This window comes from Lucilia sericata, unplaced genomic scaffold, assembly GCF_015586225.1.
Source record: "Lucilia sericata isolate MDLA Ls3-8-SP2 unplaced genomic scaffold, ASM1558622v1 Contig000019F_arrow, whole genome shotgun sequence".
NCBI lineage: Eukaryota > Metazoa > Arthropoda > Insecta > Diptera > Calliphoridae > Lucilia > Lucilia sericata.
In genome coordinates this window covers 288,472-313,622 of record NW_023994058.1, presented here as the reverse complement: position 1 = coordinate 313,622, position 25,151 = coordinate 288,472, and the positions used below count along the sequence as shown (strand labels likewise).

Sequence of the window (25,151 nt, the reverse complement as noted above, 5' to 3'; positions counted from 1 at the left end):
ATTATGTTAAATGTTTAATGTTAATAACGTATTAAATAAAATTAATTAAAAATAAAAATAATAATATAAATAAAATGTTTTCATTTTGTGTTGTGGTTGCTCGTCAAACGTTTCTTGTCTCCTTTTTATCTTTTTCAAAAAAATAACATTTTCCCCCGGGATTCACAGATTGTTAAAGGTTTTGGTTTTTGTGCTTAGCATTTTGTTTTTGTTTGTTAGTTTGCAAAGTGTTTTACACGGCACAATTGGTAGAATTTGCTTGGCAAATTTGTTTCTTTTCGTTTAGCAATAATACATTTGGAAATCTCTCCTCAAATAGTCGATGTTGTTTACGTTGTTTCATAGCCGATACTTGAATTTCGTCTTCAACTGCAGTTTAAATGGGAGAAATCGAAAGTGGCGAGGCTGCCAAATCGGGCATGTATTCTTTGAGAAGATCTCTTAAGCGTAATATTTCTTTACCGGCTGCTGCCAAATCACCTTGTAGGGAAAGTTCACGTTCACGCAGACGTTTAATGTCACGTTGGCAAGTCTATAAGCAAAAATAGAAAAAAAAACAGTTAGGAAAATGTTGGAATATTATTATTGAGAAGACGTTTTTAACTTACCACATTCTGTCTCAACAAATCTAATTTGTCACATTTTAGTCTGGTCACCTCCTGTCTCAGATTCTCAATCATAACCATAGTTTCATTGCTGGGCGATGAACCCATCATACCCTGTGAACCATCCAAACACAAAGAGCAGGCCTTTGTGGTAGCCTCTGCCGAAGACATGGACTCCAAACCAGTATCGCTGTCAATATAGGCAGCGCCGCCATCTAAATGGCCCATCATTGGATCCAGATCTACACTGTTTAAACTGGAGTCATCACTAGTTTCGGACATAGTGGCGGCAGCACCACCGCAGTTGGTTGTAGTGCCACCATTGTTGGAATTGTTTCCGTTCTGTAAATCTTTGCTGTTATTTGTAAGCGAACAATGACCATTGTTGTTATTCATCGTGCCGTTATTTAAGGGACCTCGGGAAGTGATGTCGGGTGAGGATGAAGTTGAGTCATTAGAAGATTTTGACTTCGAAGAAGATTTGGAAGCAGTGCGACTACAAGTCTAAAAATAAGAAGAAAACAAATATAATTATAAAATATTCTTAGAATTATATTTTACATTTTACAGAGTAATCCGTTTAAAAGAATATGTACTTACATTTAAATTAGGCGTCTCTGTCAAACTCGTATCCTTCTTCGAATTCGTGCTGGTGGCGGAAGAATTCATTTTAGTGGAAACACAGAATTTCTCAACACTCGCCAAATTACTGGTATCTACACTTTGTGAGCGTACACGCGAAATCAAGGCTTTCTTGACTGTATCAATAAAACGTGATCCCGCTGTGGTATTATCGGCTTTTGGGGTTTCTGGCGTGGGACTGGCAGCCATTTGGCCAACCAAATCGGCACCCAGAAATTCTCTAGTCTTCTCTTTTAATTCGTCTACCAGATTTTGTAAAAGAGACGTACGAGTTCGTAACTCTAATTTAGCAAACTTTTCGGCCTTGTAGCAGGCGTTCTCAGCATTGATTAGTTTTGTTAGAAGAAACTCCTTAAACTCCTGACCCTTGCGGAAAACTGCGGGATTAGGAAGGGTGGGACCGAAAAAGGGTACATCATCGCGAGCCGCCACACTGACCTTGTAACGTGTATTGGGGGTGTTTGGTTCCAAGGGTTGTACTACGATGAAGGCGTGCAAGAAATGACTGGCAATCATGTCGGGCGAAAAAGGCGTATTCGATTCTTGGAATACGATCGCGACTATATCATTGCCAATGTGACGTTTACGCTGTAACTGTTGTGGATCTCCCTCAGTATATGGCAACATGGTGGAAACATGGAACATTATCTCACGTTCCTTGAACACTTCATAGATTGCAGTATCTCCAGTGTGACCATTTTGTATGTCCAATCCACCTCTATAGCCTTTGTGATCTTTAAGTTTAATACGTTGGCCGATTACATCCAGAAATTCCTCGAAAGCGGCCGAGGAGTTATTGTTGCTGAACAGTTCTTCCTCGGTAGTTTGGCCATATCTTTGGTATAAAATACCGAATTTGAAATTCGATACTAGAACATGTTCATCGTACACTCCAATCAGCTGTGAAGCCTTGGGGCAGAGAACGGGCATAAAACTGTCGACATTGATTTGGTCGTTTAATAAACGTACCATTTTGTTGGGACTGGGTGTGGGGCCTAAACACGATACAGGGATCAATTCGTGCATAGTGCCAGTTCGCAGACGCAACAAGATACGTATGTGCTCCTGATTGGCCACATTTTCTGTTTTAATAGAGATCAAGACTGGGCCCAATTGTTCATCATAGCCCACTAAATTGGAGTGTTCTCGGGCAGCGTAAAACCGACGATAACATTTAGCTGTGTCGTCTGTTTCGAATTTAGCCATCCAGGTGGTTTGAGGCAACATGGGGTTGCCCCTTGAATCATAGGTGCACTCATGATCGGTACCATCTACCCAATAGCCAGACGAAGGCAGACAAATCATGGGATAAGGCGCACCCTTGCCCAGGACCTCTTCCAGCACTCGCTGCGATGCTGGTATCGTTGAGATTATTGAAGATTGTGACGACGATTGTGATTGATAGTGATGACCGTTCGATAGCAGTTGACCACCGCTGGCAGTGATGATGCCACTGAGTTGAGGAGAAGCGGGTGTGCTACTAGAGGAATTCGACATGGAATGTCTCATGGTAGAGCGTGAAGCAGAATGCTGCAAACTATGAGGTGTGACAATGTGCATGTTATTACTAGCGTTGATGTCATGAGGTGAATGTGGGTTGGGTACACGTTCATCATTTGAGTTGCGGTGATGTGCCTGCAAGGAAAGAAAGAAAGAGAAATTATTACATTTTTCGAACAAAACTCTTTAAGTTTAGAAACGAAGAATTATATTGAGTTATTGACTTTAAATGGTTTGAAACAATAAATGCATAGAGTGAATTGCTTTCGATGGTGTTGGTGCGTCTAATGAACGTAAAACATCTGTCAGTTTGCCAGGCGCCAAAATACAACATAATGGTTTTCCACAAACACTATAGATACATGTGAACGTATCGGCCGTTTTTGTGCCTGTCTATTTGTGGCTGTCAGATTATGTGCCTGAGTTTTAACGTCATGCTTGTTTGCAATTTTCGTGTTAAATTCCAGCAAAAAAAAAAAAAAGAAGAAAAATGGAAAATGAAAACCAACTACTACCACTAACTCCTCTCTACCTATTTGGCCATGTTGTGTACAATAACGTACGTGCACCGAGTCAATCTTTTTGGCATCAACATCAACAACAACAAATTAAATGCAATTAAATAAACTGCAAACATTTTCTAACACACAAAGTGTGTACAATCACAACAGAGAGTGCTGTTCTAGTGACTAGTATATCGACAACAATTGCTACAATTTCATAGTAGACACTAGAAGCATTTGTCACGTAACCATCACTAGCACTAGCAGAGTGACTGACTGAATGCTGAACGTTGAAAATAGCAAACCCACTGCACTAAACATGCAAATACGGAACTTAAATTATACATGTACGAGACCATATTTATATGCAAACTTGGATATGCAGCATGGCACCTACTTGGCAAAGAGAACCTTAGTTGCAACAATCCTATAAATACACAAACACTACAAATGTGGGTGGATAGATAGATGGATGGATGGATGGCTTTAAAAAATAAAACAATTTCACCTTAAATTACTGCCGAGTGAAGAGGGGAAAGGGAGATAAAGACAAAATGAATTTTGTGGAAACGTTTAACAATTTCAACGATAACAATAATAACTCCTTCCACCACATTCTCTTCTGCATAGTACAAGTTGATGAACCATTCTTTCATGATTTTCATTGTTGGCTTTAGTTTTTTTTTTTTTTTTTGCTATTTTCTGCTTATAGAGCAAAAATGTATTTAGCTTTTTATTTGTGTGTTCAAATTAAATTCAAATGGTTACAAATGTGTTTGAAGTGAATGTAGAGTTTTGAAAATGTAAACATTTACCATTCATTTAAATTTTTAGTTTTTCAATTTGTTTCTTTTTTTTTTTTGCAAAATCTATACAATTTGTCACACTTTAATGAGACTAAAACAAAATCCGCAAACAGTTCTGTATTTCTGCTCACAATCAACTTTAAATGTAAACAATTTGATTTCTTCGCCTTTGTATTCAAATTTCAAGTTTCAACATTCGCAATGAAATATTTCTACCTATGAAATACTTTGCTACTAATTGATGTTTAAACATTTAAATTTGTTAGACTAAATGGTGTCGATTTGAAATTAAATTGTCAACAGTTTGTTTCTGCTTCAAATTGTGCCACTTTTAAGTATTTCAGGTGACTGACTAAGAGATGCCAAATACTCCTACCATAAATACAATGAGATAAAAAAAAAACAAGACGCAAATGCAAATTAAGTTGTTGTTGTTGTTTATGCATGAAATCATTTGTTTAAATTATTATAAACCTCTATTGCGTTGCATTCTTTATTAATAAACTGATAAATGGAAGTAATTTGTATACCAAACATGTTTATAGCAAAATGTACTAAATTATGAATTTCACCTTTAATATTTATATTTAATAGTAATTTCATCTCGATTTCTGTTTATTGGGTTACTTTTTTCAATTTTGTTTCTATGCCAAAAACTACAAAAATGTTTGAGTTTTCTTTTTTTGCATTTTATTAGTTCTTTGTGTTGCCAGTAGACGGCCAAGTTTTGAATTCATAAAAAATGTAATTTTTTTTATTAGTTTTTTTTTTGTTGCTGTTCAGACAACAACCAGCCTATTTCAAAGTATGCAGAGAAAGAGAGGAATTGAATGGAAATGAAAAACATCATTAATTTTGCATTCAATCTTAGAAATTTTAACAAATACTCATATAATGCAGATTTTTTTATTATTTAATAAAAAGTTTTAGTAGATGCTTCTAAGCATCATTATAAAGAAATAAACAACATTAATTTAAATTAAATTCAATTTGATTTCTTTACTACATACATATGTACGTGTGTATGTATTAATGCACATAAAATAAAAAAACACACCAACTATGTAGATCAAGAGTTTAATAAAATAATTTGAATTTTCAAAATATTTTGTATTTTATGAGTATTTTTTTAAAGATACACGTTTTTTCATAAATTAAACATTTAACCAAACATGTTGGTGCTTTTAAACACCTTTATAACGTTATTTGTCGTTACTTTCAAAATGTATTTAAAAAAAACTGACAAACTTAAAAGCATGAAATTTAAGGTTTTTAACAGCTATAAAAATCATTATTTTAAATTTATTTAAATTTCTCAATCATCTATAATAAAAATATACAACAATAACGTGAAATTTGTCAAAATGTGTTAAAGTCTCTAATTTTCAAAGTCAGGAATTTCCAATAAAATTAAAACCAATTTGTTTAATTTCAATATGTAGACAGGGGTGGCGGATAAAATTAAATTCAAATTTGTGTTGTTGGTAACACCACCAAGCATTTAATATCAATACTGTCCTAACGTATTAAAGATGACAAAAGGACATAAAGTTCTTAGCCCCCCCTGTTAAAAGTCAAATAAACAAAAAAAAATTGTTAAGCCCTATAAATAGACTGTGATAAATGATAGCAGTCAGACTGTAAAACAACAACGACCAAAAGAGAAAGTGACAAAAAAAGGAAGTTAATTTCTTTACTGTCTACTGGTTTACTGTTTCATGACTCATCACAAATTAAATACGAAAACAAGGGGATATTTTTCTTTGTTTCTGTATGCCATAGTGCTAGAATTTGTTTTTGGTTAATCAAACTTAAATTACAGACAAATTAATTTCTTTTTAAGAATTTCCCTTCAAAGTTTTATTAGAAAATATTGCCCGTCATTTTGTAAAGCCCTTAGATAATAAGATTAAATGTTGCAGGAAATATTGACCCTCAAAAAATAGTCCTTAAATATAAGTAATAAATTTAATTAAATTTAGTTATCAGATGTTGAAGAAATGAAAATTATGAAATATAAAGAAACTTTAACTGTGACTGTTTCAAATAAACTTTCTTATATTTGAAAAAACAAAAATTTGTTTTCTAACAATATAAATGTTTTAGTAAATGTGTCAAAATGAAAAAGTGAAATTTTACTGAAATCAAAACCCAATTAGAGTACTTATTGCTAAGAACCAGTTTATTTTATTGTTAACAAATAATCATCAGCCTTATTTTATGTTTTCAAAAACATAAAATACATAGAAACAAATTTTTATAGCATATTTAACAAAACGTTTTTGTATTGTTGTAACTAAACCATGACAAAATATTGTCAAAACATACATTGTACAAAATTACACATCTTTAAGAGAAAGATTGTCTTCCTAACCAAAAAAAAAACTGTTACTACAATTAAAAATCATCATCATCGTGTTCTAGAAAAAGTTTTGTATGCATTTTGTATCTGTTTCATCTACATTGTACAATATTGTATATTCTATGTTCCTGTTCATGATGTTTTTCAAGAATTTTCGACAGGTGTGGGTAAAAGGTAAATAATATCTTGAGGCTTCCTACAGACAAACACCAACCAAAAGCACCAACTTTGGCACATTCATACATGTAAATAATCCTCATTTCCATTTTTGTGTGCAAAAATAATACAAACAAGGGTTAAATTTTGCACATGTAAAACAAAAATAGAGAAAAAGTTTTTCATGTAAATGTACATAAATCAAAAAATATTACAAAACGAACAAAAAAGAATAAAACAATCTCAGATGTAAATATTATTCATGTTTAAGTTACTAAATGTTGGCAAAGTTGAAAAGAGTTGCCAATTGACACTTTTTATTTTTTTACTAGAATTTTTATTAATTTTTGTTTGAAAAAGTAAATCCACTTTTCTCCATAAAATCAAGTTTGAAATATTTTATATAAAATAATTTTAATTTTTCGAATAAAAAAATAATAGTTAGGCTTTTAGGTAACTCTTTTTAGGCCAGTATCTGTTTTTTAAATCCATTTCATATTTATGTATTTGCATTTATTTGAATATTCTGCAGAACATTGACATTCATTTCCAGACGAAAATATATTTTTACGATTTAGTGTTAAAAGAAAATTCAATAGAAAAATATTACAATAATTTATGGAAAATAATAATTAAAATTTTAAATTTCAAGCATTGAAAACTTTACTACACTGAACACTTTAGAATTATTATTAATTAGTTTCCTTTTCTTAACACCCAGTATTTTTCAATTAATAATTTTAAATATTTACGAAAAACCACGTTTTAATTTATATAAGCAGTACACAAATTAGGTCATGTTGATTAATTTTTATAATTCACTTTCCTTCGATTTGCTAATAAAAATTCAAAATCGTTTTAAAAACCTTCCATATATAAATCTTTAACACCCCCAATTTTTTGCAAGTTCAGCTAAGCATTAGAATTATAAAATGTTTTTTTATTTTTGCAAATTATAAATAAAAACGATCTAAAATTATAAAAAAAAATGCTAAATGTAGTGTTATTAACTTGTTTAACCAGAGAATTAAAAAGACAACATTTACTTTTTTATTAACAACTTTACAAATTTGGTAATTGCTGTTGATTACCCCCCGTAACACTGTTTTCAAACGATTTTAACATTTTGCCATTAATAAGCGGCAGCAGCAAGTGACTAAATAGTGACTAATCGCTGGCTGAGGTTGGTTTTTTTACTTTTTATAAGAATTTTGTAGTTTTATACAAACAAACGCTTGAGTGAGTGACTTACTTAGCTTTGAGGTATTAACACAACAACAAGAAGGTGACGAAATTCCCAATAAAAAAATACTATTTGCCTGGTTGCCAAATTAGCTGCCTTATTAGTAATTTTACTTTTAAAGTAAAAAAATTATTTAACACCTCTTTTAATGTTTAATTAATAAACTGCTGTGAGTTTTAGACACATGCCTTCATACAAACTAATAAAAAATAAATTAAAATGTTTGTCACTGTTACTTAAATTAGAAAGAAAAAACACTTGTTTTATTAGTTAATTGCATCTTTAAAAACACAAACATTTGTTTATTGCCCAATTATTTCTAACAATACACTAGGTAACACTATTAAACAGCTAAACTTTATCTATATTAAGTATAGGGAAGCAATTTTGTTTAATAATCCCAAAAATACCTTATTTTATTACATTACATTACAATTTAGCTTAATTAACAAACAAGCAATGAATGTATTTTCCTCAAACTAAATCCACTTTTATCCCAACTGATCTCCACACACACACACTCACCAAAATCTCATCTATTTTTACGTAAAAATTAGAAGGAAAAACTTCTTGGTATTTATTTTTATAACACAGTATGAATTTTGGTTTGTATACAAAATACTGTCTTGATATCTTAATGCTGAAATACTACTACTGCAGTAAAATACGAAAAAAATTAAAAAAATAAACAGATAGCGAGGCAGTGTTTGGTGGATCTTTTAGAGCTCAAGTCAATGACATTTGATAGAATTGAAATATACAGGAGTCGAGTATTACCTACAACAAACTGTTAAGAAATTTTTGTTAAACAGTCCCCTCTTGAAATGATATATAAAAAAAAAGATAAAATAAACGAAAAATAAAAAGAATCAACATAGATAGACAGACGACGATGACGACGGAGAAGAAAAAAAACAACAAAACTAGGAAGTTATAGCAAATATAGAACTTCAAAAACATTAGCAGCATAATGACAAAACGACAGACTGACTAACAGCAACAAACCAACCAATTACAACTAGCTAAACAACAGTCACAGCACACCGAAGAAAAAAATTTAACAAAATTTTGTTGATGTCAAGATTATTCGTTTCAGACAAAACCAAAAATACGTGGCGGCAAATATACAAGCCATAAACACACTTACGCTGAAACAAAAACAAAAAAGAACTCAAAAATCTTTAACCAAAAGCCAGCAAATTTGTAACACAAATACACAAACACATGCTCTGCCAAATAACAACTAGTCAATATTTATACATTGTTTTTGGTTTTTTCTCCATTTTTTTCGGTCTATCTATAGAATTAATATCATTTGTATTCATTCTAGTTTACCAGCAAAAGATTCTACTTTAAAGCTAAATTAATAGGGGTATTCATGGTATTGGGTAACAAGGGAAGTTTTTGTTTAATTTTAAATGTTTTCAAATACACAACAATATTCTATACTTTAGTATCAATATTTTCATAATATTTGTTGAAACTGTTCTTTCGAATACATTGAATACCCTAATGAAGTTATTCATATAGACTTTTGGAGTATAAATAAACATAGATTATTTTGGCAAATGCTGCAAAATATTTTTTCTTTAAAAAGAGTACAAAACGTAAAGCAAAGTAGATTAAAAATAACAAAATAAAGTTTTCTAGACTAATTATTAATTGTGTTTCATTTTGTAGTGCAAAAAAAACAAAACAAAACAAGAAACTAAAATGCTTTCAAATTTTTTATCAATTAAGCTGCTTAAATTTAAGAGTAAAATTGCATGAAATTGTTACAGTGAAAGAAATAATTTGGGGAGTTAAAAGAACTTTTTCGAAATATATACGTTTCAAATTTAATTCCGAGTTTCCCTTAATTTTAGTTCTTTTAATTATTTAAAGTGATTATCATAACATTTTTTACTATTTTATGGGAATTTTTAACATGGAATTAAATTTCTGAAAAAATTATAGTTCATCAACAGTAGTTTATTTAATTTATATGGAATACATAATAAACTCAGAACCTCTTTATAAACTTTAAATATAATGCTGGGAATTAATTTCAAATACATACTACCTATATGTCATAAGAATTTTTCTTAAGTAACGTTTTATTTTTTAGATTTAATGTCTCATAACCCTTTTGTCACTCGGTGTTCCATTTGAGTGATTTTTGTATAATAATAACACAATAATGGTACGAGTAATACATAATTTTCTATCATGATTTTAATTGCACTAAGAATCTAAACTTTAATATACTTCCTTTTGTTCTTGACGGTCATGCCAAGCTCACTGCAAGACATGAGAACCTTTTTTATTCCCTCTATAGTCATTCCCAGCTTAATAAACTTTCCCAAGCTTAAAATCTCAAATTTCAGACGGGAGTTTATAAAGACAAAATAAAAAGTATAAAAAAAGGTACAAAATTATTTTCATTACATTTATAATGTTTGGGTTGGTTGGTTAGTTAGTTTGTTGGATGGATGGGTTAGCTCAAGCAGAGAAGTCATCATACAATGTCAAAATCACAACCCAGCCCATTTTTGTAAACAGTGGGTTGGTTGGTGGTTGTGTGGCTGTTAATGTGGCTGACGATGGCGATGATGATTATGATGATTTTGTTTAGTTTAGTTTATAAACTTTACATTATTTTCTTTCTACTTTTTTGTGGATTAAAAAACAAAATAAGTTCATTGTTTAAAAGCAAAAATTTACGATTACGTGATATGATGTTAAAAAATAAACAACAACATTTTTGTTGAATTTTTGGTCGTCACACAATTTTGAGTCGAAACGAAAAAAAAAACTAAAACTTTTCTACTTCTTTATTATTTTCATTGTTGTTTTCATCATATTACGTGAGTCTTAATGGTTGGTTTATTTAAGTCTAAAGTCACTGGTAAAGCGGGTAAACGGGAGGGAGACAGAGAGAGAGAGAGAGAGAGAGGTCGGTCGCCCAGCCATGCAGTCATTTATTTGTACATATTGTTGTTATGTTAAGAAACCCAGTAAAGGTGCCAATGTCAGTGTAATCATAGGAATGACTGAATGTGAATGAAATTTAATGTAAATGCACTTCTCTCTACATATAAATAATAAATTATTTAATGCATGTTAAACCAAATAAAAACACTAATACCAACAACAACACAGGGAAAAAAATACCAAGATAATTTTAATTAAAGTCAGAGCAAATAGTTATTTATTTACTACTTTCAAGGGGGGGGTTTTGCTTGGACAACTTTTGAGCTATAAAAATCTTAAAGGACAGACATACAACAAGTATGCGTGTTTTGTTGTTCAGAATTATTTGTTGTGTCAAAAAAACTGACAAGAAAAGGTAAGTAGTACTACATACATACATGCTGATCACGATAATTATTATGATGACGCTGTTGCTTGCCTGGTAATGGAAATGCTTGACTAAATAATTTATTTCAACTCCAGTAGTTTTAACAATACTATGTATGTATTAAAAAAAATAAGAATAATAAAAAAATAATGAAATAAAAATTGTATAATTTAACTCTGGGAATTTTTAACTGAAGCTTGACATTCTTGAGAAAAATATTCTGATTTTATTTATACACTATAAATTCTTTAGCAGTAAGAAAAAAAATTTTAAATTTTGTTTGCTTAAAGATTGTAAAATGTTTATAAACAGAGCACAGTGGTATAGGAAAAAAAAAAGAGGGAAATAATTCGGTAACTTCTAAACGGTTAATCCGATTTTAATGAAATTTGGTGTGCACAAAGAGGAGGTGTTGTCGAGTTTAGGTTTTGAATTTGGACCTTATAGGCCAACCAGGGGCCCGGCGGGGGGTCATCAAATTAGGACACCTCGGCTATGTTAAATTTATAAAACGATCCTATTTCTTCATTTGAGTTCCGATTTAAAAAAATTTCGTATATAGAATCTCCTCATCGAGCACTATAAAAAATGTTGTCATAGCAGTAAATTATCTCTTATAGTTTAGGAGATATTCGCATTTGAAAATTAAAATTTTAAAATTTTTACCGTCCTTACTTTAGTTTTTTTTGATAATAGCAGGTCCAAATATTCCCGATTTTCGCCATTTTGTTTTATTCGCTTAACAGCAAGTTTATATATCAAGCAGTGAAAGAATTATGTAAAAATCATGACTGAGTCCAAAGTTATAGGCATTTAAATTTAAAAAATTAAAAAAAGGCGATTTTTTGTCATTTTTTTGGGAAAAAAGTATCTTTTTCTTTTTAAGTTATCTAAAAAGTTTCTAAGAAGATGTATATAGAATTTATACTTTTTGGAAAGCTGACTTTACATAAAATACGATAAATGAAACAAAACCTAAAAATTTTTGATACCGAGGGGACCAGGTCCATCCAAAAAAACCCTATTTTTTATGGAAAATTAAATTTTGAGCAAAAATTCTCAAATCGCATAGTCGATATCAAATTATAGTGACCTGTTTTATATGACCCAATAAGTTCTTAATCATTTTGTAACGGGTTTCGATAACCCCGCCCCTGGTATGGATATAATAGGCAAAAAACCAAAAAATCCCATTTTTGGGATTTTTTAAAACTTTTTTGGGAATTCCGGGATTTCTAATAAGAAAATTCGAAATTTTTATTTAATTTTGGATTTTGAGTAAAAAAATCTACCTAACTGTAAAATTTCATCAAAAAATATTCATAAATAAAATTTTTATTGCAATTTGAAAAATTTGTATCTTCGCAAAAACTGAATAAAAAACATTTTTTAATTTTTTTTAAAAAAAGTATTCCGCGAATTTTTTAATTTTCAAAAATTATATACAGTTTTGAAAAATAGACAAAATTACCTTTCCATTGATATATAACATGCCTACCTAATGTTTTTTAAGTGACAAATTAATTAAGGAAAACTCAACATCTTTTAGAAAATTTACCTAGCACTATTATTTTCATCCATATATGTAACAAATTTAAGAGTTAACCTTATGGATGAAAATAATAGTGCTAGGCAAATTTTCTAAAAGATGTTGAGTTTTCCCTAATTAATTTGTCACTTAAAAAACATTAGGTAGGCATGTTATATATCAATGGAAAGGTAATTTTGTCTATTTTTCAAAACTGTATATAATTTTTGAAAATTAAAAAATTCGCGGAATACTTTTTTTAAAAAAAATTAAAAAATGTTTTTTATTCAGTTTTTGCGAAGATACAAATTTTTCAAATTGCAATAAAAATTTTATTTATGAATATTTTTTGATGAAATTTTACAGTTAGGTAGATTTTTTTACTCAAAATCCAAAATTAAATAAAAATTTCGAATTTTCTTATTAGAAATCCCGGAATTCCCAAAAAAGTTTTAAAAAATCCCAAAAATGGGATTTTTTGGTTTTTTGCCTATTATATCCATACCAGGGGCGGGGTTATCGAAACCCGTTACAAAATGATTAAGAACTTATTGGGTCATATAAAACAGGTCACTATAATTTGATATCGACTATGCGATTTGAGAATTTTTGCTCAAAATTTAATTTTCCATAAAAAATAGGGTTTTTTTGGATGGACCTGGTCCCCTCGGTATCAAAAATTTTTAGGTTTTGTTTCATTTATCGTATTTTATGTAAAGTCAGCTTTCCAAAAAGTATAAATTCTATATACATCTTCTTAGAAACTTTTTAGATAACTTAAAAAGAAAAAGATACTTTTTTCCCAAAAAAATGACAAAAAATCGCCTTTTTTTAATTTTTTAAATTTAAATGCCTATAACTTTGGACTCAGTCATGATTTTTACATAATTCTTTCACTGCTTGGTATATAAACTTGTTGTTAAGCAAATAAAAAAAAATGGCGAAAATCGGAAATATTTGGACCTGCTATTATCAAAAAAACTAAAGTAAGGACGGTAAAAATTTTAAAATTTTAATATTCAAATGCGAATATCTCCTAAACTATAAGAGATAATTTACTGCTACGACGACATTTTTTATAGTGCTCGATGAGGAGATTCTATATACGAAATTTTTTTTAAATCGGAACTCAAATGAAGAAATAGGATCGTTTTAAAAATTTAACATAGCCGAGGTGTCCTAATTTGAGGACCCCCCGCCGGGCCCCTGGTTGGCCTATAAGGTCCAAATTCAAAACCTAAACTCGACAACACCTCCTCTTTGTGCATACCAAATTTCATTAAAATCGGATTAACCGTTTAGAAGTTACCGAATTATTTCCCTCTTTTTTTTTTCCTATACCACTGTGCAGAGTAAATACAAATTTTATTGTACATTTTTTTCGTCTAGTGTAATTTAAAATGTTGTAAATTTGTTAAAAAAAAAACCCCCACCAACAACAACAACAAGATATGACTATTTATTTTGCTCACCCACATCTGCATTTTTTCGTTCGCTTTTTTTTTTTGGAAGTGTATATTTTTTGTAAAATTTGAAACTCATGCGAATGGTTTATTGTATATTTGTAATCAATTTTATAACATGTGTCTTGTGTTCTTTATTATGCACTAAAGGAACCAAAAAAAACCAAAATACAAACTGTACAACAAAACTGTTAAAACGAGGTCACAAACACTCATAAAAAAATTAAATACAATGGTGCCAGCAACTACACCATACGGTCGGTAAGCGGTAGCTACTGCACCACTGAAGTTAAACCAATATTGTAAATAGTACGTTCGTACGTACTATTATTTGTTTCAATTCTTTTTTTATTATTATTTGCTTTATTTTTTGTTTTTGGAGGAGCTGTTTTGTTTTTAAGTTTGTTTGGTTGGGAAATTAAATAAAACCAGACCCACGAACGAATCAACCAACTAACCAGCCAGGCAGGCAGTCAGCCTGATTGACGTCAGTTAACACAATGACTACGACACACCAGCACTACGACTGCAATTGATAGAGTTGTTTAATGATACATACTACTACATATATTTACATACGAGTTCTGTATTTAAATAAAATGTGATTGTTTAAAGCATAGTTAAATGGTTTTTTGTTTAAATTAATTGTAAGTGTGTTAAAAGGCATAAACAAATACCAATACCTACGCACCACATCTGTGTACTCAAATATTCGAAAACAGCTCAAAGGGAAATATGTATGTACAAAATCTTGGTGTGTAATTATTTATGTAAAAAACAATTTAAATGTAAATGTTTATGTACTCTATACATTACTAGGTAATGCTAACTCATTACCCTATATCTTTCTTCTAGCTGTATTGTCACTTGCAGCTAAGTTTGATATGCCAGGGTTCAAGTCTTCCTTTATTTCCCTTTCTTTTGTGAAAAATTACTATAGAATTTCTGTTGTAGAGTTTCAATGATACAATTTGCATTCATTTATTAAAATTAATAATTCACAGGAATATTATATTATATTTATGCATTGTAATGAAGACTTAATACTTTTAATAAAATGTTTATGTGTAATAAAATATTACTTCATAAACATAAATTACAAAAGAATTTTTTGTGCATAAATATTTTTACAACATTTAAGTACTTTGTGTAAAAAATTAATATTATTTAACAAAAATAAAATTATAATTTTATTTCTTATTGTTTCGTTAGGTAATTTAAATAAAAAAAGAACATTTGGGTCATTGGACATCTTTTTATAGAGACTCACTTAAATTTTAGCATTTACATTTTTATTATTTTTATTATTACTTATCATTTTGCTTTGCTTTTTAATAATAACTTCTTAACATTTATAAAGATTTGTCAAGATTTTATTACGAGGAAGAAAAAGGCAACTCAAGAAATATGATTTTGCATAAATTTCCATTAAATTCAATTTGAACACCGCGAACCAGTGCAATTTTATATTTGCTCATACTTTAGCTGCTGACTGGTTGGTCGGTTGGCTGATTCTCGTTGTATCTGTCTGTCTGTCTCTATATATAAAAACACATTTAGAACGCTCAAACGACTACATCGTTTGTCTGTCATCATATTATACATTTACACAATCATATTCCACTAAGGAGTAGGTAGTTTCAAACTGTTTGGGAGGTAGGGTGTTAATGTATGAATGGCTGGCTGCCTGACTGACTGGTTGGTTGGTTTGGAATCTTTAAACGCATCTAGATTTCGCAATAAGAAATTTGTTTCGAGGAAATACATAGGGTTGGAGGAGCAAAGAGTTGTGTGTTGTCATCGAACACAATGACTACAGCGTCTACAATAGCAGATGACAGTAAAAATAGTATTTTTTCTTGCTATATTATATATAAAATGATGATTTTGAATTTGTATTTCTTAGAGTAGAACATTTTTCACGAATGAATATTGTTGTTCATATTTCAAATTGTAATCTCAATGAAATTTTAAGTGTAAAATGAAATTGAAACAAAAAAACTAAAACAGACAATTTATTATAAAATTTATTAAAAGCACTAGACCGCAACTTAAGTAAATGTGCTAGATTTTGCAAGAGAATTTATAAAATTATATAAAAAAACATTTTCAAAATAAAATAATGAAAGTGAAATGAAATTTTCAGTATGATATTTAATTTCTTAAAATTAAAATTTTAACAAATTAAAATTTTTGTTTGTTATTTGTAATATTTCATTTCATATTTTGCTTTTACAAAATTCTATATTACTCAATTGTTAGCTCATTTTCAAGTCGTGGTGTTTAATTCAAAATATGGCTTATGTATGTAAGAGTATTGGTGATTTTTGCCCCATTTGAGTTTGTCTATAATTTAGAGATATTGCATGTTAGATTTTGATTTATAACACTTTTAACTGGTAAAATCAATAAATTGCTACTACAACTACAAAAAAAAAACACAGCAATAAAAACAAAATAAAATAAACTCCACAGCCAACAACTTCAAACAAAATTAAAAATTCAAACAGCCAAACATGCAATTACTTGTAATGTCGAAATCCAGTAACAAAAAAATATATATACAAAATAAATGCATAAATATAAAACAAATCTAATGGAATTACCAATAAATAGTATGGCCAACCACAACACTTAACAGCAGATGCAGCAGACACACAGTCAAACAGACAGACGGACAGACAATTTACGTTAGAAATGCGTGTTACCACCAACTGACCGACCGTCGAACCAACCAACTACAATTCAATGAACGTAAAATTAGATTCGTAGCAAACAAAGTAGTAGATCCACAAAAAAAAGCGTTAACCCATAAACACTATAGACTTGAAATAAACATATAAAATCAATAATTATTATATTAGAAAAAAATATGTACATATTATTCAATATTATTATTGAAAAAAATAAAAACAAACCTCTAATGCATTTTAATGTTTTTATGAATGATTCACTTAGGCAGTCAATTATTAATTAACAATGGCACGTTTTAAATCGAAATTGTATACAAAATTTTTGAAATGACTTGCGGCGGCTGATGGTCAACAGGAGCGAAACTTATTTTAGCAGCAGGTTGTTAGTTTTTTTCTTCTTTGGCTTTTGTATTGAGCTGTTAAAAACTCATAACGCCCGTCCAACACATCGAAAACACAATATTGATAAAATAAATAAATACCAAAACAACTTTCTTTTTCAATATTCAATTTTTTGTGGATTTTTTTATACAGATTTTTTTTGCTTTTAAATTGGATTTACTTTCTATTTTAGTGGTATATATTTTTTCGCTTCATACGGAAATTACTAGCACGAGGTTACCCAGAAGATGAAATAAAAACAGTTTAACAGGTTTAAAGCCCCATAAATTTAAAAAAAAATCGAAGCAAAATTTTACACATAAAAAAATCAATTAAATATTCAAATCAAAAAATATAGGAAAATAAAATATAAAAAACTATAAAATAAAACAAATGTTAGCTCCACTCCACTTCATAGTAAAATCAAATTCCCCTTAGAAATCTTTTAGTTTTATAAAAATTAAAGTTTCAATTGTTTATAAAATGAATTTGTAAATAAAATTAGAAACATATTTGTTTTTATTTATAATTAACAAAAAATTTGTGTATAAATAAATAAAAAATAAATATTTGCGTTTTTACCTTGACAAATGTGTCTGTCTGTCAGTTTTTCGTTTAGTAGTTCGATAGCTTGCACACTTGTTTGTTCATATAAGTTCGTTGATTCGATATATATTTTTTTGTTAATTTTTTTTTTAAATATACTAGGTATTTTTGCATATAATTTAATAGTTTAATTTTTCAAGGTTAAAACTAGTAAATATTTTTTTTAATTTTATTTATATTGGAAAAATATAAAGCGTAACGTTTCTTGAGGTATTAATAAAAAAACTAAAAACAAAAACTACAAATTTGTTTACTTGTTTGTTTCATTTTTTGATGAATGAATGTCAAATTGTTCATTAAATTGTAAAAAAAGACAACAACAAAGCCATAACAAATTGCCATTTTAATTAAGCAGTTATTTGTTTATAATTAACGATTTCATTCGATATGATTATTTTAACATTTTCTATGTCATTTTGCATTTATTTATTTTTTTAAAATTGGAAAAAAATATGTCTCTTTTATGCATTTTAATTTTAATAGCTTTAAATTTGCATGTAAAAGCGAAAGTTATTTTTTTCCAGTTTAACTGCTACCAATATTGCTACTCTACTACTTTGGCTGCTGAATGGTATGTTTTATATTGTAGTTTAACAAAAAATGTTAATAATCTTTAATAATAGTTATTATTATTATTATTTTTTTACCACTTTTTATGCAAACAATGTTTTATATTCATTCAGACGGGGGGTTAAACTCAAGCCTCAAGCCAACAGGTAATAAAATCAAGGTTGTTTTAATGGGAATTTGATTTGATTTTTCATCTGTGTAAAGTTTAAAAGTCAATAATCTCTAATAGTGTATAGAAAGTGTTAATAATAGAAATTATTTAAATTTATTTAAAAGTAATTAAACTTATTGAATTATAATTTCGAAATGCAAAGGAGAATTATGTTCAGTATACTATACACCACTATAGTGGGGAGAGTATTATGCGATTGTGCGGAGGGTATTATGCGTTTGTGCTTATGTTTGTATCACCCAAAAATATTGGTCCAATCGGCTCAGAATCACTTTCTGAGTCGATTTAGATATGTCCATCCGTCCGTCTGTCTGTCCATCTGTGTGGCCATGTAAACCTTGTGCGCATACAACCCCTAAACAACAACTTGCAAAAACATAGGTACGATCGTAAGGCAGAATATAACACATTCGTAAAGCATTGAAACGAAATGGAATTGCTTCTTCTTTTTCTTACGATTCAGTTTTTTATTGGAATACCTTTTTTCGATCGTAGCGTAACTGAATGCGTAAACGTAATCGAAATGCAGAATAGGGGTGAATACATATTTAAATTGTTTTAATGAAATTTTTAAAAGGGTGTTGTCTTCAATTCAAAACTGATACCAAAAATATTTTTTTAAATGTTTAATAATACCCCACTAAAATATAAATTTAAAACTAATTTAAGCATTCGTTTTATTTTTTAGCACCAAAACACTTAAAACAAAAGTGTGTAAAGATCTGGGGCTGTTCAGCAATATGGTCTTTTACCATAATTCATATTTGATTAGCAAAGATTTCAAACAAATTTGTAATGTTTATGAATATCTATTCATAAAAAGAATCGAAAACACTTGGTTTCAATTTGGAAATCATAAAAAAATATATGCGTATATATAAATACAACAGAAATCATACAATATTTGCAATTACAATAAATTGTGATTAATTGATTTCATATGGCAGCCAAGAACACACAAAAAAAAAACTGAAACTAAAATAAACAAATAAATCATAAAAGTTGAATCAAAAGAACTAAATGGAAATTTATTAAACAACAATTGGAAACACGTCCCACCGTATGTAGTATGTAAAAAAGTGTATTGATTTATGATTTTCCAGTTGTTGTTTAAAAATAAAGTGTTGAAAATATATTGAAAGATTGTGGTTAAAGGGATTTTCAACCTAAATAAACATTAAAAACAAGATTTTTTAATAACAATTAAAAATACTTTTGGGGTGCTTTATTTTTATTATATTCAACTTTGTTAGATACTTATGTTAAATTAGCTTTAAGTTTTATCTTCTAAGGCCTTAAATATTTAACACATATTCTGTCTATTTTATTTTTTTGTCTGAAAGCTGTCAAAATGATTTTTATATTGTATTTACATTGTCATAAGTACCAAGGTTTTTTGGTTTCTTAAACAATTTAATATCAAGAGTATCTATAAATATAGCAGATAATGACTTAAACAAACTTGTAATAATTATGGTTTTCTATAACAATTATCGTGTTTGTTTTTTGTTTTTTTTTTAAGAAGACGCGAAAAACTCATCAAATTTACCAGAAGCAAAGAAGCATCTTGTAAATAAAAAAATTCATATAATAAATTATCTGAAGGTCATGTTTCTTGTTTATAGAAAAAAAAAAAGATAAATGTTTTTTTCATAATTTTGCTTACAAAACAAACAAACAAACAAAAAAGTTACAACGGAACTTAAAAAGCAGACAAAATCCACAAACAGCAACATTAAACTAAAATTGCGCAAGTTAATATGAAATGTTTAAATCTAGAAAAAGAACAATGAATGGAGCTTGTGTATCTGTATCTTAAAGTTTAAAATGATCATGTGCTTTTGTTTTGTATTTTATTTTAGAAAAAAAACCCAGTTAATAAGAACAGAACACGTTTTTAATGTTTAAAGTTTTTTTTTTCGAGACAAAAGAATTTATTTTTAAATAAAGAAAAAACAAAGACTTGAAAGATCACCCAAATTCTAAAATTTTAAATAAGTAAGTGGTTAGACAGTCGACAGGCTTTTGACCTTTATAAACATATTTTTTAAAAGGGAGTTAAGAGAACGCCAAAACTTTAACTAAAATTTATTAATGAAATTTTTGTTTAAAACGTAAAAGTAATTAGCCAATTCTAAACAATTAACATATGAATAGAATGTTTAAATTGAATATAATTTGGCAGTTAATTATATTACAAAATAGATTAGTTTGTGGAAAATGATTTTAAATTAATAATAAGACACTAAAGAACTAACTAACCTACATTCAAATAAAACAAAAGAATTTTTAAAATACTTAATTACAAACAAAAGAAAAACTGGTTTTCCGTAAAAAAAGCGGATTTAATTAAACATTAAGCAAATAACCACCCGCCTGACTAAACATTGAGCTCAGCTGACACACTTGTCATTTTTCAAATGTCAATTCTAACATTCTGACAAATCAGTGTCAATATAACGTTTGTTAAGTAAACAAACAAATGAACAGACCTAATATATTTGCTAGAAGGGGTATTCTTCTCTTAACACAAACAAATATTAAATGTCATCAATGTTCAGTTGCTAACATGAAAGTAATTACACATAATATTACATTTAATGACATTTTGCTAAACATTATGTTAGTGTTGTTGTTGTTGTGGTGTTTTCTTTTAAAAATAAGAACACCAGTTAGCTATACTACAGCTATAAAATGACCTTTCCAACTGGGTTATATGCTTGGCTGCAGTTTAAAAGATTTACTTACTTAAATATATATATTTGTTACTATTTGTTTGTTTAATTAGACCTTGCGCAGAAAAGAACAGCAGCAACAGCAACACTTGTAATTGCATCTACTTCATACATACAAACATATATAAATGCATCTTCATACAGTTCTCAAGAGTTCTAAACACACTTAAAAAATTTATCTTTTTTCAAAAATATATAAAAAAAATATGAACAAACATGTTAGAAGAACCTCTTCAAATGGAAAACTTATTCTTAAGAGTGTGTAAAGAGAAAAAAGAGAGACACTTAAGTGGGATTATTATTAGTATTTTTCAAAAACTATTTAAAAAAATAAGCAAAAATACATACATACTTGTATGAAAACAACCATATAATTTCAATTAAAATTTTAAACTTAAAACCAGTCTAATAAACTTGTTAACTTTTAGTATAAGCTTTGTTAAGCATTAAGTCAAAAGCATATAAAGTTTAAGCTATTATGACATTTTAGCTTAACTTGAACCGTTAAATAGGTTGAAATACATACATATTTGGCATGTTTTAAAAAAATATTTAACAAAAATAAAAAAGTTTATAAAAGTCAAGGTATGAAAAATTTCAAAAATTAAAAGCTTTCAGCCTTTAAAAGCCATATAAAATCTAATTTGTTCTTTTAGCTTTTCGTAATCCTGGTGAAAGTTTTTTTATTGATATTACTGTGTAATTAACTTAATGATGTGTTATTATTAGTCTATCATTAATTTGTTACCCCTTCCTATATTTATGGCTTTATATGATTTACTAAAAGAAATTTTTTCTAATATTTATTAATATTATACCTATACCTATGCCAACCTAACAGAAAATAAAAGAAACACAACTATTAATTTAACTAATTTGCTAATCAATAATATAAAAACAGGGCGTTTTCCCTTTGGAGACTGGTAGGTAATAAATGATATTAGAAGATATACGTCAATGGAAATAAAGAAATATTAAAATATTTTTGCAAAATAACCGAATATTCGGCAGCTTGTGGGCAGAAGGTTAAAAAAAGGCAAATAATTCCTTTTTAATACAATTTTTATAAATATAATTATAGAACTCTTGTTTTGACAGCACTTTTAAAGCACTTGAATTACTTAAAAATACAATATAAAAGATTAGCTTACAAAATTTATTTTCTAAATAGAAATTTTATTATTTATTAATCCCTAGAAACTCCCAGAAGACCATGATGAAGTTTATATTTAATTTCAGACAATTATTTGAAGTCATTACATTAACATTATTGCAATTGCTATTCGGTGGTACTTTTTATTCGAACATCTTTCATATTTTCCCAGTCATTTATCATGATTATTACTTTGGCAAAGACACAAATTTTGGGTTAGGTCATCACTATAAAAATGAGACAGACAACTCCCCCTTCTTTACAAGCAAAATAAACAATAATAAAATTACAAAAAAAAAGAATGATTATATGACTTGGCTAATAGTTAGTACAAAAATAGAAAAAACACTCCCTTAAGTACTTGAAACAAAGAGAGTGCAATAAAATTATTAAAATAAATTAGCAAAATTAACAAAGTGGAAAGGGAAGATCAAAAGCATTGAATGACCAAATATTTTGTAAACAATTTGCTAATTTAAGTATCAGTTACTAAATAAATAAATTTAGAAGCCCTTCAAACGTGTTTGACAAAAAAAATTATACTAACAAAAAAATCATATGATCTCAACACCTGTTTTTTTGTTGCTGACATTTAAATCTATAAAAATGTTAATTAACAGCCGGTTTTTTGAAACAATATTCGAATACAATAATGCTTATTATCAAGAAATTGATACACCAACTATATATGTACGTATAAAGAACAAACAAAATTTCAACAAAAAAAGGGGTTTAATTTAAAAGTAGCATGTGCCAATAAATTGAAGACAGCTGTTTTTTGCTGTCGCTGCTACTAAAAAGGAATAGAACTAAAGCCCAAAGACTTTTAATATATTATCGATAAAAAATAATATTTCATAAAGGCAGGTGTTTAATAAAAAAACCACAGGAAAACAACATAAAAAGATTTATAAAGCAAGAGCAAAACTATAGAAATTGTAATACGAATAAAAAAGTACATGACAACCAAGGGAAATTTAAAAAAAAGAAGTGGCACAAAACTTAATAAAGGATGTTTATAAGCAAAACTTGTTTCTCAAGTAGAAACTGAAAGTTGAAAATCTCAAAAATTTCGTAAAATTTCGTCACAAAATTTTGGCAAATTCAATAAAACATAAAATCCTGGCAACATATTTAAGACGTCTGTCCGTCTAGTCTTGCCAATCACATGCCACAAACAAGCTCTCAACAAGAAAAGTCACAATCTCTAAAGCCAATAATAAAAACCTGATTCAAATGACAGCAAATACTATAAAAAACTAGTATATAATTACAAATATGCAAATCTTGGCTTAAATACAAAATAAAAACTTGGTTAAACTGAAAAAGACAACAGCAACAACAATATATAGTAATAATAATGATAGCAGTAGTTCTCTTACAACATCAGCAGATGATGATACGCTGCAAAAAAAAAAAAACACTAAAAACTTGCGAATATATAAATTTAGATATAAAACAAACGGGTTACTGGTATTATTAACACAACATTTTAACAACTATGTATGTGTAACTCTAGTATTTGGAAGATGTGACACTAACTTGAACAAAGTCTAACAGAAAAAAAAAATTGGTGTGAAAAATATGTAAAAAATGCAGTTACAAACCGTTATTATATTACAAAACCGCAACAGACAGTTTGAGAGAGCGAGCTAGAGTTATATTAAAAAAAATTGTTTATTATTGCTTAAGATTCCCAACCCATCTGGAATTTTATTTAGTTTTTTTTTTCTTCAGCTAGTTTTACTGCAATCCCTAATGCAACTTTTGCAAAGTAATTAGTTGAATGCGGAGGAAAAAATAAAATAATAGTTACATTCCCATTATTTTTACATTAAAAAACATCTTAGCTTTATGGCAATGGGAAGTTTTTAGTTGCTTTTTCACTTCTTATTGTTGGTTTAACTCATTTCAAAAGCTTTATAGGCGTTACTTTAATTAAACATTAAGACAATCTTTTATTTTTAAAACTTTTAATAAGATTTACGATTTCTGCTATTTTTTAAATTAAATAGAGAAATAACAAAGAAAACAAACTAAATAAGATATCACTTTAAGTATGTTTAAAGCTTTGTTTAAAAAAACAGGGAAAGTTTACTAAGTGCTAGATATTAAAATTTTCAAAAAAAAAAAACATATAAAAGTTTGTAACTATTTTAAAATCAAAATTTAGTTTTCTTGAAAATATCATTAATATTTTTATGGGCTACACTTCTCCTACGAGGATTAACTAAAGTAGTTGTTAGTTTATTACTGCAAAAAAACAACAGATTGGTAAAAAGTTCATTAAACTTAATGAGTGGTTGTTAACAAAAATATATTTAACAATTCCAATTAAAGTATACAATTTTAATTGCACTAAAATATAAAGATTTTTTTAAAACGATAAGCATATAAACAGACAATCTATTGGTCTGTATGTGGTCACTTCACACCACTTCACTTCACTGGGTGCACTTACTAAACACACTCAATACTGGCCAGTACTTGTGGTGGGCAATAAAGTCATGTAAAACGCAATAAAATAAAAGTAAAAGTGATAAATGAGGGGGCCTTTAAAAAAGTTATTTATTTATACTCCTCATTTATCATAATTAGTTATTGTGGATTTCTTGATAAGGCTTTCAATAAAAGCAATTAGTTTAATATTACATACTTAGAGGAATTAAGAAATTTTAGCTATAGCAAGGTAA

The 25,151-nt window shown here is 28.6% G+C and overlaps 1 protein-coding gene across 6 annotated transcripts in view; it reads right to left on the bottom strand.

Annotated features, from left to right (window-relative positions):
- Positions 1–342: 342 nt before the first annotated feature.
- Positions 343–25,151, bottom strand: part of LOC119607614 (rap1 GTPase-activating protein 1) — a 118,704-nt gene continuing 93,895 nt past the window's right edge. For all 6 annotated transcript variants that reach the window (XM_037961631.1, XM_037961607.1, XM_037961617.1 and 3 more), the window contains 3 exons: positions 1,206–2,882; positions 609–1,109; positions 343–532 (listed from right to left, as the gene is read on the bottom strand). In XM_037961631.1, coding sequence (XP_037817559.1) covers positions 377–532; positions 609–1,109; positions 1,206–2,882 — 2,334 coding nt within the window. In that variant the 3' untranslated portion in view covers positions 343–376. The remainder of the gene's footprint in view (positions 533–608; positions 1,110–1,205; positions 2,883–25,151) is intronic.